The sequence below is a fragment of the Leguminivora glycinivorella genome, chromosome 14 (genome assembly GCF_023078275.1).
Source record: "Leguminivora glycinivorella isolate SPB_JAAS2020 chromosome 14, LegGlyc_1.1, whole genome shotgun sequence".
Taxonomy (NCBI): Eukaryota; Metazoa; Arthropoda; class Insecta; order Lepidoptera; family Tortricidae; genus Leguminivora; species Leguminivora glycinivorella.
Window position 1 is genome coordinate 2,575,409 of NC_062984.1, and position 19,430 is coordinate 2,594,838.

The window sequence follows — 19,430 nt, forward strand, 5'->3', positions numbered from 1 at the left end:
TCACCTACGAAACTCTTTTTAGTTCCATTTAAAAATAGAAAATTTCTAAAAATAGGCAACTGCTGTCTACATTTTGGTTTTTTTTCTGAGTATGTTATTTGATTATTATATGTTTTTGGAAATAAAGAAAGTTTCAAACAAAGAATAATACATTATGCCACTTGAGTGCTCAAGTAAAATTGTATGATACCTAATAAGAATAAATAGACGGTCAACCAAATCTCGGCAATTTGCCTTCATAAAACGCGTGCCTTCCTAAACCTTGACGTAGGCGGAATCATCTACGTGCGATAACACTTAAAAATTGATTGAAAATGTCGAGGCAAAGGTCTAATTTCCATAGAAGATTTGAAACTCGCGCCATTTTTGGTCGTCTATCTATAATTTTAAAGTTTTACAATAAGTGCGTTTTCACATTATCCGATCCGATATCGGATGTAGGACCGATGTCCCATACATTACAGGCGCCTTGGATATTTTCCATTGAAATTCCTTCCGACATTCGATATCGGATCGGATAATGTAAAAACGGACTAAGAGTGCATCCACTTGGTTCGTCTGACGTGGTCTGACTCTTAAGTCATTGAGATAATATGCCATACACATGTACACCCATGATTATATACGTAGTGAGTAAATAAATAATACGTTAGTCCTGATTCGAGCATAGCTCATAACAGTTGTGTTATTTTTTACGTTGTAGTACGTATACGTAAGTTTTTTTTTTATACATCATTATCACTACATGTAATACAAAGTCCCTCGTCTGTGTATCTGTTTGTGTGTTCGCGACAAACTCAGAAACTACTAAATGGATTTTCATGCGTTTATCGCCTATGAGTAGAGTGATTCTTATAAAAGGTTTACCTAGGTAGGTACCTCATATATAATTTGTGTAAATAGCAGCAGCGGCTGGTCCATACAAGCCGATTACTATTTACTATATGAATCGGGTTGATATTTTTTTGTAAACGAATGTCTGTTGTAAATACTTGTATAATTATTGTATACATAGATAGGACCAACCTGTAGGTATATAGGTACTTTTAACAAAAAAATCAAAATCGGTCCAGAAATGTGGGAGATCGAATAACAAACAATGAAAAACCTACACACGAGTTGATAACCTCACTCCTTTTGAGATGCGGATGCCGGTTAAAAAGGATTAAATGGTTATCTTTTTTTAAATTATTTATGAGATGGAGTGAGCTCGCCCAGAAGATGTCTGTTCACCCTAGAGTTGAACACCTTAACGCATATTTCTTCGTATCCTATGAACGATATATACTAACCCCGATGCATATGTTTTCGTCTAGTCAGACCATTTTTTGAGGTACTCCTTTTTGTACAAAAAGAATGTCTTAGATCAAAACTCATTAATGTTTAATACTAATACTAATGTAGTTTATTTTTATAGCAGTATAGTACAATAACTAAATCTAAATAGAAGAAATATCATTGATACTGAAAGGAAGAAAATGACGATTTTTATTTTATCTTTTATTTATTTATTCATTTATTTTACTTTATTGCACAAATTATCAATAAAAAGTACAAATGGCGGACTTAACGCCTTAAGGCATTCTATACCAGTCAACCATTGGGCAAAACAGAGATAGTTAGTTTGGTGCACAAGATTATAAAGCCAGTATGAGATTGTAACGATTAAATACAAGTCGATACCTACTATTATAAAATAAACATACACAAATACAATAAGTAAACCTACATATATATTAGTATAATACATATATAATTATGAATCTTTTATCGATGGGTATTATAATACATGACTGATGTAAGGCGTTCCAAGGAAAGTAACTAAGTTCTGCTAATAGACTAAAAACAAATCTTAAAGCCTACGCATTCAGAACTGCTATAGGAGAGGAGAACGTGATTAAGACATTTTTTTTAAGTTTTTTTTAACAATATAAGTCACATGCAACTTATTTTACAATCAAAATAAACTATATTAGAGTACTTTTACAATTCTCACTACTGCGTCGTGATATACCTACATGTGTAAACGTTATTAGAATAAACAATATATTCCTGTATTACTAGACGAACTCTTCTGCATCGGGGCTAGTATCTCCAACATTTTTTTGTGAGGGTCAAATAAATATCCGCTTAATAACATTGACATTGACCGCTCGCTCTTGTGATTGTAGTGCTGATGACCCGTTGTTTGTGTAGGTACATGAATGACACAGGCTAATTTGAAATTGCACTGTCATCAAAATAACTAAATGGGAACATCAAATCTCATCAGAATAACAAAAAAATCGTTATTCGTAAAATTATGTACAGTTGCATACATAACTTCGTCTACATCCAAAAAGTAAGAATTCGGAATATTCGGATCCTTTTGTCTGACATAATGATTAAAAGTCATAATGTAATGATTTCCAGATTATCATAAATCATAATTATGAAATAGTAAACTTTTCAGGGTTTTCATTAAGGTCAGGTTAGGTTAGGTTTGTTTTATGACAATGCTGAAAAGGTACGCGTTTCTGAGAGAAACTAAATTATGACTAACGAAAATGTGGACAAACGATACATTATGACTTTATAGAAACAAATAGAGACCCAATAAATTTTAATGATGTACAATACAATACAATACTCTTTATTGCACACCTCACATAGTTTACAAGTAATGCACAAGAAACAAAAACAAAACATGTACATACATGGTAAAATGTAATATAAATATATAAAATTAAAATAATTAAGTATATAAACTATACATGACACAGATGTCATATATACCATAGATCAAGCAAACGTATCTACTTAGCGTGTCAAATGAACTTAGTGAAATCCACTGAGTTGTCCGTCTTTACTCGCAGCTTGCAGCTTTCGGGCGTCAATTTTTGTAAGTTGAAGTCAACCAAAACATAAAAAATGCCTCGTTACGTGATATTCAATTGCAACAACACAAAAATTATGAACAATCAAGAGCCTGAGACATATTTAAAATTACAGGCAAGAATCAACTTCAGTACAAAATTTGACACGCTCGGCCCCTATACAAATTATATGAATTTGTTTCTTCTATCTAAATTAAGTTCTGTGATACATGACCAGTTTGGCCTAGTCGGTAGTGATCCTGCCTGCTACGCCGCGGTCCCGGGTTCGAATCCCGGTAAGTTTGTGTGATGAGCACAGATATTTGCTCCTGAGTCATGGATGTTTTCTGTGTATTTAAGTATTTGTATATTATATATATCGTTGTCTGAGTAGGTAGTTAGGTACCCAAAACACAAGCATTCTTGAGTTTACCGTGGGACTTAGTCAATCTGTGTCAAGAATATCCTATAATATTTATTTATATTATTTATTTATTTTATATACATAGAATCAGTAACGAAATAATAAAATTAAATTTGATTACTTTATTTTCACGATACGCATGCATAGTTTTGCTTGTAACTTGATATGCCCAATGCCCTCTATAAAGGACAAATTGTTAGGTACTTAGTTACCTGCTGTTCATTTGACGTTTTGTTACGACGAGGTCGTCTTGAGTCCGGAAATTACTCCTCCTACTTGGTCGTTTTTGGTTTGTTGTATTGCATATTTTATTTTGAAGTTTGAAGTCTCACTGGAACTTTAGCAGTTTCATGGTCTTCTGCGTACCCTTTTGGGTAAAATTGTTTGTTATCTTTACATTATCTACATATTTAATGTACAATTCAACGTAATCGCAATGAATTTACAAAACACATCACATACCTTAGAGTGCCTTAGAGTATAAGTACTTAAATAATTATTATTGTATCTGAGATGATTCATCTATAGCAAAGTCAATAGACACCTACATCTTTAAGGAAAATCACTGCATCAACCGCAAACTTGTATACTTTGTATGCACATTTTTAGAGACCATTTGATAATACCGACTGATGATGGTAGCAAACCTAGACGATATTATATCAGTTCGGAATAAGGGTCGTGGAATGTATCTCTATAGATTAGTATAATAGATACATTCCACGACTCTTATTCCTTAGCTCTATAGCTAAGCTACATTCTGGGTGCTTCATGAATTCATAAACATAAAATAATACCTCGTTAAATAACCGTCAAGGCAATACGACTTTTCAAAAGCAACTGACGTCTACATATAATCGTCTTGAATCATTCTGTATGGCTTATCTCTTTTTGCGCAGATTCTCATCTTTCTTGCATTATCCTTGGTTTTTGTTCGGTCGTTATAGATTGCTTGGCAAATTAATGCCAAAAGGAAAGGTGTATATAGTCCCCCACCCGCAATAATAAGGTCCTGGGGCCCATTTCTCGAAGCTACAAGTGGTAGTCAATGTCTAATATGACAAGTTGGAAAGAGACTTCCGCTTGTAAGTAACTTGTAAAATTCAGTTTTGAGAAATGGTGCCAGTTTAATAAAAAGGGAGTTTGTACATTTTTTGAGGCGTTTAATTTTTATATTTTGTTTTTCTGAAACCACAGATAACAAAAAAAACTTTAATACGCCTACTCTTTGGTTAAACCTAAATATATTTTAATGGTCTTTATATTATTAAGTAATTATAAACAATGCATTCACACAGTGTTGATAGTTAAATAAATCAATAGGCATCTGGTTAACATATTTAAGGAAGATTAGGTATGTTGACAACTTGACAATCATTTTGCGCAACCTAAGTACGAGTACCTAGTAATATACCTTTATTTTACTTATTGCACAATATTCTCTAACGAGTCCTAAGGACCTAGTGGTGTAGGAACAATTAAGGGCCAGTTGCATCAAACCATTTGTCACCGTTAATGCGTTCGTAAATTGTATTGCATTGGAAGTTCCATAGACGTCTGCTGCGTGACGATGATCAAATGTGGTTGATGCAACTGGGGCCGATTTTTGAGTCTCACGGCGTTCGAATTCAGAAAATTGTCACTGAAAATAATAGGCAATTCACCGTTTTCAACCGGTATTTTAGTGACAGTGAGACTCGAAAATCGGCCCCCTGGCCCAAAAATTATGACTGTAAAACTGGTGAAGACACAATAAAACAAAATTAATACCTACAATGTTGAGTCTATGCGGAAAAAGAAGAGTCGTGATGGTCATAGAACAATTGAGAGGAAAAAAATAACATAAGAGAAACGCAAAAAACTATGCATTTATATATACATAGCTAACACAGAACCGCCATCACACTGTCTCCCCAGCAGTATCTGGTGCCGTAGACGAATGGCATTTCTGCGACGATAGACGAAAACTAGAGATGGGCCGAATATTCGGTAAATGTTCGGTATTCGGCATATTCGGCAAGATTTTTAATGTTCGTATTCGGCCGAATAGTCCGGTTACATTGCCGAATATTTATCGAATAAACAAAGTAAATAAATAGCGTAAGTTGTTTCGTAATTCATCGGATAATGACATCCTATTTCAGCATTCTAAGGAACTACCAAAGGGAGTTAAAAATGCGTTGAAATACAAATACAATAATATTGTAAAATAGTAAAAAGAACGTAGTTAAAGAAACAAAATCCAAAATTTTCTTATGCACTGCATTATAGGAACATTAAGAGTTTTTAAGATAAATGTACCCATTACCAATCATTGAAAAGTTTTTAACTCTAAGCCAGAATTTAAAATATGGCCCAACCGAATATTCGGCTAATGGTCGGTTCGGTAACAGCTGAACCGAATGTTCGGCCGAATATTCGTATTCGGCTAAGTCCGTATTCGGCCCATCTCTAAGGAAAAGACGCGAAAGGTAGTCTGGCTCTGTCCCGCCAATACGCACGAGCGATAGAGATAGATATCTACGAGCGAATCGTATCGTGAGCGTTTGTGCCATTCGGCTACGCACTCTGGGCCGGCCCGCCGTGCGGGTATCAGTTGGTCTTCCCAGATACGCCCTATTACTATTGTCCCGGATTTGTAAGTTCACATTTTTGACATATTTGTTTTGAAGTATGTTGCGATGTGGCTAAGACGTATCGTTTGCCAAATCTAACGATTAATTTCAAATTGTTTGAATCGATTAGGCCCTATGTACAAGGAGGCGCTTAAACAAATATACGATTTCTGTCAACTTACTGAATTAATGTCATTTGAATCGAAATGACAGACTCTGCCACAGCACTAGTTTAAAAATAAAAATGAATGATAAATGACACAATAAGTAAATCCTGCGTGATAAATTAATATTGTAAAATACTTACTAACGAAGATCCGCAAAAATGTAACATGTGTTAGATTATGTTTAAAGTAAGCGAAATATTGTTTTCAAGTACTTGATTTTTTAAATATTATTAAAATATTTTATTTAAAATTTCATTAGGTCGCGCGAGTTTACGTTTTGTGGACGCTGCCATGTGTCAAAAAGAGGTTCTTACAGCTCTGGGACAATAGCAGCCCGATCCTCTTCCATTCTATTTCTGGCTTAAATATTTATTTATTCACTTCAAAATATTTTTTTTACAGATAATGTTCCTCTACATATGGATACCAGCCCTCGTAGCGGCAATATATCTATACTGTCGACAAATATACTCAAGGTTCAGCAAATATGGCGTCAAAAACCTGAAACCAGTTCCTTTCTTGGGAAACATGAGTTCCGTCATACTTAGGACTAAAAGCTTCGTTGATGTTGTTGATGAGCTATATGCCGAATTCCCTGAAGAACGGTTGGTCTATTACACTCAATCTTTAATAATTTATAAGAATTTCATTTGTTGACTGGAGCAACAGCGTTGATTTTAACTTAATTTGCATTTTGGATGTCCGGATGCTCCCCTTTACAGGTCGCAATTCTCAACCGATTTTATTGATAATTTTTTGAATATTTTTGGTATTGCTAACGAAAATGCCACTAAGAACTTGAAGCGTTACTGTCATATATTTATTCAATTATTTATTTAACCTTTAACATAAAGTAAAAATGGCGAACTTAATGCCTTAAGGCATTCTCTACCAGTCAACCATTGGACCAAACAGAAACTTACAATTGGTGCGGAAAATACAAGAGAAACATGGCACTTAAGATCATAAAATGTAAACCTTTCAGAATAACTGTCACCACGATTTTCTTACCTTTTTGAAGTACGCGGCTGACTACTAGTACATGATAGTCTTGAGACATTTATCACGTGTTCAATCATACCTACTTCAAGAAAAGTTATTCAAAGTATTTAATTGTTTTAATTGCTGATAAGTGATAACATTGTTTTACATGTAATTGTAAGTTAAAGATAGTATAATATTATCGGCCGTTGATTTTATATTTGATGTCGTAGTTGTTGAAAAATAAGCAAAATATAAAAAGTATTGTAATACGTGTTCCATGGCAGCCAGAGTCAATCCTTGTAGATTTTTTTCATTGCGATCGAAAAATATATATAGCATTATACCTAACACTAATATATCAATATTTTATTTTTAGGTTTGTAGGCAATTTCGAGTTTATAAAGCCGGTAATATTCATTAGAGATATCGAACTCATCAAGAAGGTTACCGTTAAGGACTTCGAGTACTTCCTCGATCATCGCACGTTTGTCAGCGAAGATATCGACCCTTTATTTGGAAGAAACTTGTTCTCTTTAAAAGGTACTGTATAATTATATTCTATCTGTAGCTTTTAAAATCTCTTCTGAAGAGAAGGAACTATGGATTGTATGTGGCTTTATGTGACTCTTCGCTTTCTACAAAAGCTCTGCTGTAATAAACATCCAAAATGTTACATACCATTAGTAGTTAAAAGTAAAGTATCCAGAATCCACAGTCATTGTTTTAAATGCCAATTTTTAAAAGATAGATTCTTTTCTCAATTCCATGTAACTACGTCCACTTGGTAATCATAAATGTTTAAAAATCAAATCCAACAAGGGCTAGAAAACATTTTATTTTTCTTTAATCATGCTCAGGTTTATTTACAGTATTAGCTTTAGTTTTTCGCACGACAAACAATCTGCTAATAAAATGTCCAAGGAGGCGGCAAAATTGTAATTAAAGCAAAGATATTTTTTTATTAACTCACCGATTTCATAACTAATTTCAGGTCAAGAATGGAAGGACATGCGTTCAACGTTGAGCCCGGCATTCACGAGCTTGAAGATGAAACACATGCTCCCATTCATCGTCGAAGTGGGCAATCAGATGGTCATCTCACTGGACAGGCAGTTGAAGGAATCAAAAAGTAAGTCTTGTCTGTAGACGCACAGATTGAAAGTTCTCTATGATTTTTTTTTCACACACTGACACAAATACACTCACTTAATATTTTGTTAAGTGTTCTTAAATTCAATCTTTTGCAGGAGGTTACATAGACATTGAAACCAAAGACCTGGCAACCTACTATGCAAATGACGTCATCGCTTCATGTGCCTTCGGTCTAAAAGTAGACTCTCATCTCGAACCCGGAAACCAGTTCTATAAAATGGGTTACAAGGCTTCTAACTTCACCTTTATCGCAATTCTAAAGTTTTTTGGATATTCCTCCTTTCCATGGCTTATGAAGGTCAGTACAGAAATTCCGATCAACATTTTCATCATAAACATGATTGTCTATCATTATCATCATCTCTTTCAGCCGAAAGACATCCACTGTTTAAAGTTCTGGGTTATTCTTCCTTTCTATGTATCATGAAGGCCTTTAAAGCAGCTGATTAGGATAATCATTATACACAAATATTCGTGTACAACTTTTTACTATATTTGTATAATAACAAAACAGATGTTTATAAAAATAAAAAAAATTTTTAGTTGATAAAGGTCAATCTCTTCTCAGAAGACGTGACAAATTTCTTCCAACACTTAGTTCTGAACACGATGAAAGACCGTGAAGTCCACAATATTCTACGACCCGACATGATACATCTCCTGATGGAAGCCAAAAAAGGTACCTAATATTATTCATTATAAAATTGATTACCTGAAATACCTAAATAACAACTGTTATCACAAAATAAGAAACTATGTTTTTGTACTGTCTATAGAAACTTAGTAAAAATTAAATGTCATAGTTTGTATCCAAAATTTAACAACATCACCAGTTCATCGGCGACATCAGCCAGTAATTCAAAACGCACATATGAAAATGACATCGGACAGTAAACTTTTAATCTGGGACCATTAAAGAAGCTTAGATTCTCCCTAGTGATCTTAATTTTATTGGCAACATTTATGTTGGCTCAATTAGAAATTCCCACTCAGGAATCACAACAAATATAAAACCTAGGTTTGTAATAATTTATTTTACAGGTCAGCTCGTTCATGAAGAAAAAAACGGTAATGATGCTGGTGCAGGATTTGCTACAGTACAAGAGTCTGATGTCGGCAAGAAGACTATTGATAGAGGTAATATTTTAATTAGGTACCACTTTGCGTAACAACCACTGGACCCATATTTTAATTATATCTAAAATCCATTATAATAATAAATATCATAAGTTATACCCACTGAAAATCAATGCCTCGGCTTGCCATGGTAATGTGCTGAGTGGACTCCTAATTTAACATCTAGATTGTGTATTTATCTCTGTTACATTTGCCTAAACTGATGTTAGATAGATAGATAGATAGATATATTCTTTATTCATATGTTCAATAAAGAATATTCTATTCTATTATTTTGCACTTTCTCATCTACCCTTACTTTTATATCTTTTAACGGTAAAAACCAAAGTTCAAATCTTTCTATAACATCGACTATTCTACAACGGCAATGTTATTGTGCTACTGATTAAGCAGAATCGAATATTAACTCCCTTTTTATTTTATTTTCACCAGCCTGGTCAGACATAGACCTGATTGCACAAGCAGTGCTTTTCTTCATTGCTGGCTTCGAAACCGTGTCTACAGCAATGACCTTCCTTCTTTACGAGCTGGCCCTTAATCCTGATGTTCAGGACAGGCTGGCTGAGGAAGTGAGGGAGCACGGTAAAAAGAGTGGCGGCAAGTTTGACTACAACTCTATTCAGAATATGGTTTATATGGACATGGTGGTTTCAGGTGAGAATCGACACAATAGTTGAAGGTTATTCATGATTTTATTGAACGCTGTACATAACTGCGTTGAAGGCACTCTATTGAGATCAGTCCGGTCTAGGTTTTGCAAATCAGTTGAATGTCATTTTTTCTAGGACCATTTGAAGGATATACCTAAAATTTTGAACATTTGCAGCAATAGCAACTACCACCTCTTATTCTGATAATAAGTCGAAATCGTTTATTTTGTTTTATTTAAAATCTTCCTGTTTTGCTCATTCCTATGTAAGATGGGGTCGGCTCTCCTAAAATTACGTTTCTCTGAGACAATCTATCGAGGGTAGTTTGTTCAGGAAGATTTTCTTGATTTAAAAAAATATTTTTAAATATTTTTCTCTAACAATTTTTACCAATTGTACCTATTATTCGTATTTTCAGAATCTTTGCGACTATGGCCTCCGGCTGTTGCAACGGATCGAGTTTGCACAAAGGACTACAATTTGGGCAGACCCAACGACAAATCTACACAAGATTTTATTGTAAGTTGTATTAAATCTCTAGATAATGGAAATGAAAAATTTAATTTGCCCTTCGGATATGATAATCATAAATAATATTAGTTACCTGCAACAATTTATTACTTTGGCACAGTGACCTTGTGAGAAGCAAAAAAATTATGATTTCCACAAAAAAATATTTCAATCGTTTTGCTACCTCGTTTTATTTACTTTTTTTATTACAAGACACGTATAGTTTAACCGAACAGTAATTGCTGTTTTCTCTCAGATCCCAATGTATGTGTAAAAAGCTATAGCATTGATTTTTTTTTCGTTTCAGTTGAAAAAAGGCGAAGGCCTCAACGTACCAATAGTTGCGATTCATCGTGACCCCAAATACTTTAAAAATCCCTTGAAATTTGACCCTGAGCGTTTCTCTGAAGAGAACAAGCATACGATCCAGCCCTTCACTTATATGCCTTTTGGTCTGGGCCCAAGAAACTGTATCGGTAAGCTTTGTACCTAGAAGATTTAAAAGAAGAAACTGACTGAGTGACTGACTGACTGACATATCAACGCATAGCCGAAACCGCTGGTCCTAGAGATTCCAAATTTGGCACTTAGGTTCCTTATATGTTGTAGAGGAGCACTAAGAAAGGATTTTTCAAAATTTACCTCCTAAGGGGGTGAAATGGGGATCCAAGGTTTGTATGGGAAAACAAGATTAGTACGCGGGCGAAGCCGCGGGAAACAGCTAGTAAGCTTATATTTTGATATCTATAACTTCAAATTTTGTTGAAAGGAGAAGGGAAACGTATAATTTTTCGTATACGATAGTCATGTCGATACGCTGTTTGACTATATTTCACTGTTATTGACTCTTCAAGATTAAACGCGCTACCAACTATATCATAATCAATTAATCATTATTCATGATATTTTTATGAACTTGTAATATACAGACACATTACATAGTCATAAACTCACGACTGTATTCCCAAACGTGGTAGGCAAAGCACATGTAAATATTGGAAGTGGTTAAGATTCAGTACCTCCTAGCAGTTGTCTTGAAAAAAAAATCCTTATTTACGCTACACATCAAACTGCCCATCCTAAACAGTGCTGGACTAAAAAAAATATAAATTGTTAAAAAAAAACTGTTTTCGGGGCACGTAAACCAAAATGGTACAGGCACCTCCTGGGTGAAAGCTCAGCCAAGCCTTCACCTCGACCTGTCCGTAGCTATGAGCAAAGACATATATTAGAGGTATAACTCCGTATAGATAGATAGTCTAAGAAAAAAACGTACCTCAGTACCATCATAGAGGAATAAGTAAGGGAAGAGTTGTAACTCCATACATCAGTAAATGCGAGTTATTTGTAGTGACATCTATCGTCATTCACTCGTTAATCACGCGCCAACTAGCGTAAATTATCAGTACTGCTACTCGACACTAGGTGCCGACAGTGCTGCGTCTGCCAAAAATGTAATATTAAAACAGTTTACACCTTATATTATAAGCTGAAGTAATTGAAAGCAAAGTACTGATTAATACTATTGTAATGTTAGCTAAAAATTGTTGAGCAATAGACTTTTTGTTCGTCGTGACGTCTATTGACAAGTAGCAGTACTGATAATTTACGCTAGTTGGCGCGTGATTGACGAGTGAATGACGATAGATGTCACTACAAATAACTCGCATTTACTGATGTATGGAGTTACAACTCTTCCCTTACTTATTCCTCTATGGTACCATACAGAAAAAGGTACGGTGGCCTAGATGGCATTACACCTTTAGGGTACGCTCAGCTAGATGGCGCTAATATTAATATTTGACATTTTAACACATATCAAGAATATGGGCCAAATTGTCAAAACTGAGGTTCAAAAGTTTTAAGCCTGTGTCAAGAGATGGCAGTCTATGCACTGTGATTACACATTTTACTTTGACAGTAACTCTCTATAATACTCGATCCTCTTTGCTATGAGTAAAGTAAACCCATTTATAATAATAATAATAAGAGGGACAGGCAGACATAAGAGTGGGTACGGAACCATGCAATAATGAAAATATGCAGATCTTAACTAATTTTCTTTTACCCAGGGTCCCGGTTCGCGCTATGTGAAGTGAAGGTCATGGCATACCAGCTGGTTCAGAGGTACGAGCTGCTGCCGTGCGAAAGAACCACCATCCCCTGTGAACTGGCGAAGGACAACTTCAACCTTAGGATTAAAGGAGGACATTGGCTGAGGCTGAAACCGAGGACTTAGACTTATAAAATATGATAAAGTAGATAAGATATAGTAACGTAAGCTACTTAAGAGAAGTACTATCCAAACTAGGCATAGTGACTTTTGAGATCATAATGAACAACTTTCATTAACTATGGGATTAATGCTTAAATCGCATAATGCCGCTCATTGGTTTGGAACAACCAATTTTGTTTTGCGATTTCAGCATTGGTCCCATAATAAAATCTTATACTTTTAAACGAGCAATTCTTGTATATTTATTTATTTATTTACACTGACGATCTCGGAAACCGCTCTAACGATTTCGCTGAAATTTGTTATGTGGGGGTTTTTGGGGGTGAAAAATCGGTCTAACTTATACTTAGGTCTCGGAAAACGCGAATTTTCGAGTTTTCATGCGTTTTTCTTCGCGCGCCATCTCGTGTGCAGTAGTTGTACTGTTAAGACAGAATTCTTTCGGTCGATGTAAGTACTATTTATTGCAAACACTAGATGGCGACACAGGTCAAGGCTAAAACGAATAGAAAAATACACTATTTGAGTTTTTGTGGCGAAATGCGCGCCATCTCGTGTGGAGTAGTTGTGTTGTTAAGGCTGAGAATTCTTTCGCTCGATGTAGGTACTATTCATTTTTGAACTAGATGGCGACACATGTCAAGGATACGAAACAGAACCGAGCGAAGCGAATTTTATGTTGAAGTGACCTCAAAAGTCACTATGCAAAAGTTTGGCTATTGCCTTTTTACAAGACGATGGAGTGAGCTCGCCCAGAAGATGCCTGTTCACTCTTGATTTGAAGGTTGCCGGGTTATATGGGTTGCGGGTGATACTGTGATATAATAGGTAATACAGTAACAGAAGCTAATAGTTGCTTGTGTAGAAGCTCAAAATAGGTCAACCACTTTTGGATGGTTGATCCAGGTCCTTTTAAATACAGTAAAATCATAATTTTATTGGCAGCTAGCATTAAATAGTTTACAACCAAATATCGGCAACGCAAGCTTCGTCAAGTACAACCATAAATCAGCAACAGGCGTCCTTACACACAAACAATAAAGCTATCCGCAACAGGCTTCGTCATTTACCCACATGTGGGTTATTGTAACAATATCATACAACACATACGAGTAATCTAATTAGGACCAGGCCCAAAGGTGCCCATTACACCAGCAGCATTTACACGCTTCATGGCCAATGAAATGAAATCCCCTGCACCAGATACGACCCGGAACCCCTCTTTAAATTGTATACTAAAATCGAAATTAACAAAAAGTAACGTTTAATATACTGTAAGTCATAGCTTAATTTTATTTGATTATTTAGAATATAATTTAGAAACTTGTACACTCCTTTTTTGAAGAACTCCATACTTTTTTTTTAAATAATAAATGGGCTTACTCTTGGCCACAGACTAGCCAAAGGCAAAGACGTGGCCTACGATGGAGTGAGCTCGCCCAGAAGATGCCTGTTCACTCTTGATTTGAAGGTTGCCGGGTTATATGGGTTGCGGGTGATACTGTGATATAATAGGTAATACAGTAACAGAAGCTAATAGTTGCTTGTGTAGAAGCTCAAAATAGGTCAACCACTTTTGGATGGTTGATCCAGGTCCTTTTTAATACAGTAAAGTCATAATTTTATTGGCAGCTAGCATTAAATAGTTTACAACCAAATATCGGCAACGCAGGCTTCCGTCAAGCAAACCGTTATCGGCAAGGCAGGGTTCGGGGTTTGAGGCATCCGTGGCTATAACGGAGTACGCTGGTTCGAATCCAGCATCGGACACTTGGAGGCCTTGGTCATTTTTTCTTTGTATATGATATTTATTTCAGTTTATAGTAAAATAATAGTAAGGTATCTGTACACTATTCCGGGATAGTAAAATGTGGTACATTATTCCGGGATACTTTGGTTTTTGTCGCAAAATAAGGAAACTATCAGTAAAATCTTAAGTTAATGCAGTATTTAATTAACTATAGATTAAATAGAACCGAAAAAATCGATTTTCGGATATTTATATTATCTTTTGAAGCCGTGAGGTACCTCCAAACGCGTCAGTCGCAACCACGCAGTGGTTTCTATGGGCGTGTTTGACGGTGAGCTTAACGCGGCAGCGGAACTTCGTAAGGGTTTGCTGTGATGATGGTAAGTTTATTGATATTAAATTTGTATCATAATTATCTTATAGTTATTAAAAGACATTTATATCATCTTTTCAAATTAATTTAAAACATAATTTTATTAAAATACCCGCTCCCGGAATAATATACACCATTTTGACGAGGTGTACATAATTGCGGGAGTATCACGGAATAACGGAAACACAGTCCGTAATGTTTTTGTGTCCTATTACTATTTGCGGTTAAGTATATTTATATATTTAATGTAAATACATTAAGTAAAGATTACAGATTATAGTGACATAATTACGGTACATATATTTTTTAGATTTTAATCTGATAATTGAATACGAAATGTATACTCATTGAGTAATACGTGCGAAATATTGGACTGTGGCATCAACATTAAAATGGTTTTAATTCATAAAATTAAAGCACAAAGTTTATTTATTTCAATATTTTGAGTATAATTGTTATATAATCTTCCAATATACTAAGAAAAACAATCTTGTTTACCTTTTAATATAGCCTTTTTTTGACTGCCGTAATTAAGTACACGACTTTATATGAGTGTATCTTATTCCGGTATACTTATATAAAGTATATTAAAATATATAAACTCATAAAATAAGGTACAGAGACCCGGATATTATGTTTTTAAACTTCCTTAGTTAGCTAAAAATCTTTATACCGCATATTGGTTTGTCCGTCAGTCAGTCCGTCCGTCTACGATTTAGCTCAATCATCATTAGTACTAGAAAGCTAAAATTTACATGAGGACAATACATAATAGGATAGACATATATAAATATAAAATAGTACCTATTTACACCGATTTCATCAAACATGGCTAAGAAGATAATACTAACATACTTATCTAACACAGCAAAAGGGAGTGTACAAGTTTCTAATAGGGTGGCAACGCGCATGTGACACTTTTTTGAGTTGCAGGCGTCCATAGGTTACGGTGACCGCTTTCCATCAGGCGGACCGTGTGCTTGTTTGCCACCGACGTAGTATAAAAAAAAGAACACTCTCGATTAATTCAGTTCTTTCAAACGAAAAAAACTAATCAAAATCGGTTTATCCATTCGAAAGCGATGCCTTAGACAGACAGACAGTGAAACTTATAACACCCTGTCGTTATATCATATAATCGTTATACCGTAAAATATCATATTTCCCTTCCCATTCCAGCCCACCAAAATATTGCCAATTATAAAAAATACACTCTGTATAAGCATTTATCAAAACGATATGTGCATTATATATTTATGTAAACAATATTTTTAATTCGTTTCTTTACATTATGCTTCAACAAAGTGGACTTTAAAGATATCCCGTAATAATGTACAACGACTCCCGGAATTAAAGCCATACCAAAATTGTATCCCGGAATAATGGGCAAACTAAGGGTTTAGTAAAACAACGGTAATTTCTATAAATTAGAAGTTACGATGCAAAATAGTGTCTTAAATCGATCGTAGAAGACTTATCCTCAAAATAAAATAGTTAACACGACTAGAAACTTCGCATTTTTGTTTCAATCCTCACTTAAAGTAGGAAACGTCTTAAGTTCCCGTAATATGGTACAGTTACCTTAGTGTGTCTACTAAAAACACAAATTAAAATATTTCCTATGAAATAATTTAATTTGGTCTTAGAGTGAATATGGTGGCGCCATCTCTCTTCGCTAACTCGTAATCACATGGTTTGATTCAGTTAGGAGGTCGAACTAGTTCCGGTTCTACCTCAGAGATGGCAGGGGGCGCCTTAGCCTTCGGTAATTGTGTCATATACTTGAAAATTTCGACCCTTGCCGCCGTGACCGGTTGGCCGAGTGGTTTGAGGCATCCGTGGCTATAACGGAGTACGCTGGTTCGAATCCAGCATCGGACACTTGGAGGCCTTGGTCATTTTTTCTTTGTATATGATATTTATTTCAGTTTATAGTAAAATAATAGTAGTGTGTCTACTAAAAACACAAATTAAAATATTTCCTATGAAATAATTTAATTTGGTCTTAGAACGCAGGCTTCGTCAAGTACAACCATAAATCAGCAACAGGCGTCCTTACACACAAACAATAAAGCTATCCGCAACAGGCTTCGTCATTTACCCATATGTGGGCTATTGTAACTATATTTGTAGCTATTGTAACAGTATCATACCTACAACACATACCTACGAGTAATCTAATTAGGACCCACCCGATTCGTACCAGGCCCAAAGGTTCCCATTACACTAGAAAAAAAGCAAAAAAGTCTTTTATTTCTAGTAAGACAGTAAAATATTACAGAAATTAAAAACACCAGGACCCTTTATGAGGTAAAGGCCTCTTCCAGTTGCAACCATTTGTTGCGGTCTTGAGCCACCCAGCCGGCGTATCATGCTTCTAATTTTATCACTTATCAACGTGGATAAGACTTCTGTCACGCTTTGGCAAGTATGTCAGTGTGAGAGTGACAGATGTCTTATCCACGTGGATAAGTGACAAAATTGGAAGCATGGTACGCCGGCTGGTCCAGTTGACCCCAGCTGTTTTGGTGATGTCATCTCTCCATCGTGACAGTGGGTGTCTTCTGTTTCTTTTTTCTTCCTCCACGCTGTAAGGTGAAATACCCCATAATGGACGGTGATGCCACTATGGACAAAAAAACACAAATCCTTAAAAATAAGTATCTTAAATTAGTTTCTAAAAACTGACGGCTATGTACCATAAACTAGAGTTGTAGAGCTGTTTCATTTTGAAGTTTCAATTAATTCGGTTATTTCTGAAGGTTTTGGCGACAAGATAAAATTCATCAGTTTACTGAAAAAAATATCAAGACGAATTCTTAGTAATGTTGCTAAGAGAGTTGAGTTCATGTATAAAATAATAAAAAAATAATACTCGGTGTAAACTTGAATGCGTTTTACTTACTGCATTAAGCATGAGATAAGGTATAAAACATACTAGTTTGTTGCTCCAAAGATATAAAGAAATAGCGTTATTTTGCGAGTGTCCATTACTGGAACCGAAAAACTGCCTACCTCCTATGATGGACAAGGAACAATTTACAAAACCAAAATTTACAAGAAACAATCCTATGTTAAAATAACTCAAACTAATTGTATTTATGGTATATAAAATTGACTCATTGAGTATCAGTTGGCTTTAAAAACAAAAATTTTAAACTTATTTCACTGTCCATAATGGGGGATCCATTACTGGAGAACTGCCGTCCATAATTGGAGAAAAAACACCTAGTTTTCATTTGTTAAGTATGAAGAAACTAATAGGAGTATCCATTCTGCAATACGCTTGAAATGTAAAAGAAGGATAGGACATTCAAGATTTAACACGCTAAGCGGTAGAATTTTTACATTTATGAGTGAAATATCAAAAACAGGCGAAAATTTTTCTTAAACTCTCCATGATTGGGTCCGTTACCTTATGGCCAATGAAATCCCTTGCACCAGATACGAGCCGAAACCCCTCTTTGTAATTGTAAACTAAAATCGAAATTAGCAAAAAGTAGCGTTTAATATACTGTAAGTCATTGTTTTATTTTATTTGATTATTTAGAATATAATTAGTTAAGTTGAATGTATTGTGTACATTTAATTAATATTCTACGTATACAAAGTAAATAAAAAATAGTTATTCGTATCATAAAATAAATAATTACCCCCTTATTCATAAACATGCTCTAAAGTTATCAAGCCGATAAAGTTTGTTTCTCCCTTTCCGACGTATTGGTGTGATAGAAAAGGACAAAAGAACTTTATCGGCTCGATAACTTTAGAGTACATTTATGAATAAGGGGGTTAGTCTATGTCTGAATACCTAAATACATCGATATTTTTATGAATAAAATATGACAAAGTAACATTTTGTTTGTTTAAATGAACACGGACATTTAATAACAAATATAAATAACTATGTTCCATGTAAGACGTTCCTCATAGAAAATCTACTTTACAAGAGGGCCCTGGATCCGCGCATGGCGCGGATAGTCCGACGGTTCCTCTCTCTGCAGCCCTAATCACCGGCAGCTTGGGTCCTGCCCCGCTGCTGGCCAAACTATTTATAATTATTATAATATTACTCATATTTTAGAATAATGATTCATTGTTATTGAGATAAGCGGACGACTAATTGCTCTTTTCGGATAATATTGTATAAAATTACTTTTAATCTTATTAATATCAGTCAAATACATAATTGTACAAAGATAATTAATTATAAATTGAACCCGCACATTTGGCGTAAATCGTATTTTTTCCCCGGACGAGTAAGAAAATAATATTTTTAAAAAGCTAGACCTTTAATTTTCATACATTTTTTTTTATTTCACACAGTGTGTAATTTACACTAACAAAAACAAAACAATTTTTCTTACAAAAAAATAAAATTTGTCTCTTTTTAGGTTTACGTACCACAAAGGTACAACAGGAACCCTTATGGTGCAACTCTGTCCGTCTGTCTGTCCGTCTGTCACATGACTAAATATCTCGAGAATTTTGGAATAGTTATGAACAATTTTAACCGCTATAAATTGAAAGTATTATTTCAGCAATTCCCGTCAACTTTGTACAAAAATTAAGGGAAA

General features: G+C 34.9%; 1 protein-coding gene across 2 annotated transcripts; it reads left to right on the forward strand.

Moving 5' to 3' along the window:
* Positions 1-655: 655 nt before the first annotated feature.
* LOC125233137 (cytochrome P450 9e2-like) lies at positions 656-12,983 on the forward strand. Of its 2 annotated transcripts, none has more exons than XM_048139009.1 (11): positions 656-712; positions 6,464-6,666; positions 7,422-7,585; positions 8,037-8,174; positions 8,293-8,495; positions 8,741-8,876; positions 9,239-9,334; positions 9,767-9,988; positions 10,403-10,503; positions 10,802-10,970; positions 12,567-12,983. In XM_048139009.1, the coding sequence occupies exons 2-11, from the start codon at positions 6,467-6,469 to the stop codon at positions 12,731-12,733; spliced, it is 1,596 nt and encodes a 531-aa protein (XP_047994966.1). In that variant the 5' UTR covers positions 656-712; positions 6,464-6,466; the 3' UTR covers positions 12,734-12,983. The 2 variants fall into 2 exon arrangements, with proteins under 2 accessions (XP_047994966.1, XP_047994965.1); XM_048139008.1 differs by lacking the exon at positions 656-712 and adding an exon at positions 738-871.
* The last annotated feature ends 6,447 nt before the right edge of the window (positions 12,984-19,430 follow it).

Coding starts and splice junctions, on each gene's coding strand:
- LOC125233137 (XM_048139009.1), top strand. CDS start 6,467: ATGTTCCTCTACATATGGATACCAGCCCTCGTAGCGGCAATATATCTA. Junction 6,667..7,421: donor GCCGAATTCCCTGAAGAACG/GTTGGTCTATTA, acceptor TTTTATTTTTAG/GTTTGTAGGCAATTTCGAGT. Junction 9,335..9,766: donor CAAGAAGACTATTGATAGAG/GTAATATTTTAA, acceptor TATTTTCACCAG/CCTGGTCAGACATAGACCTG.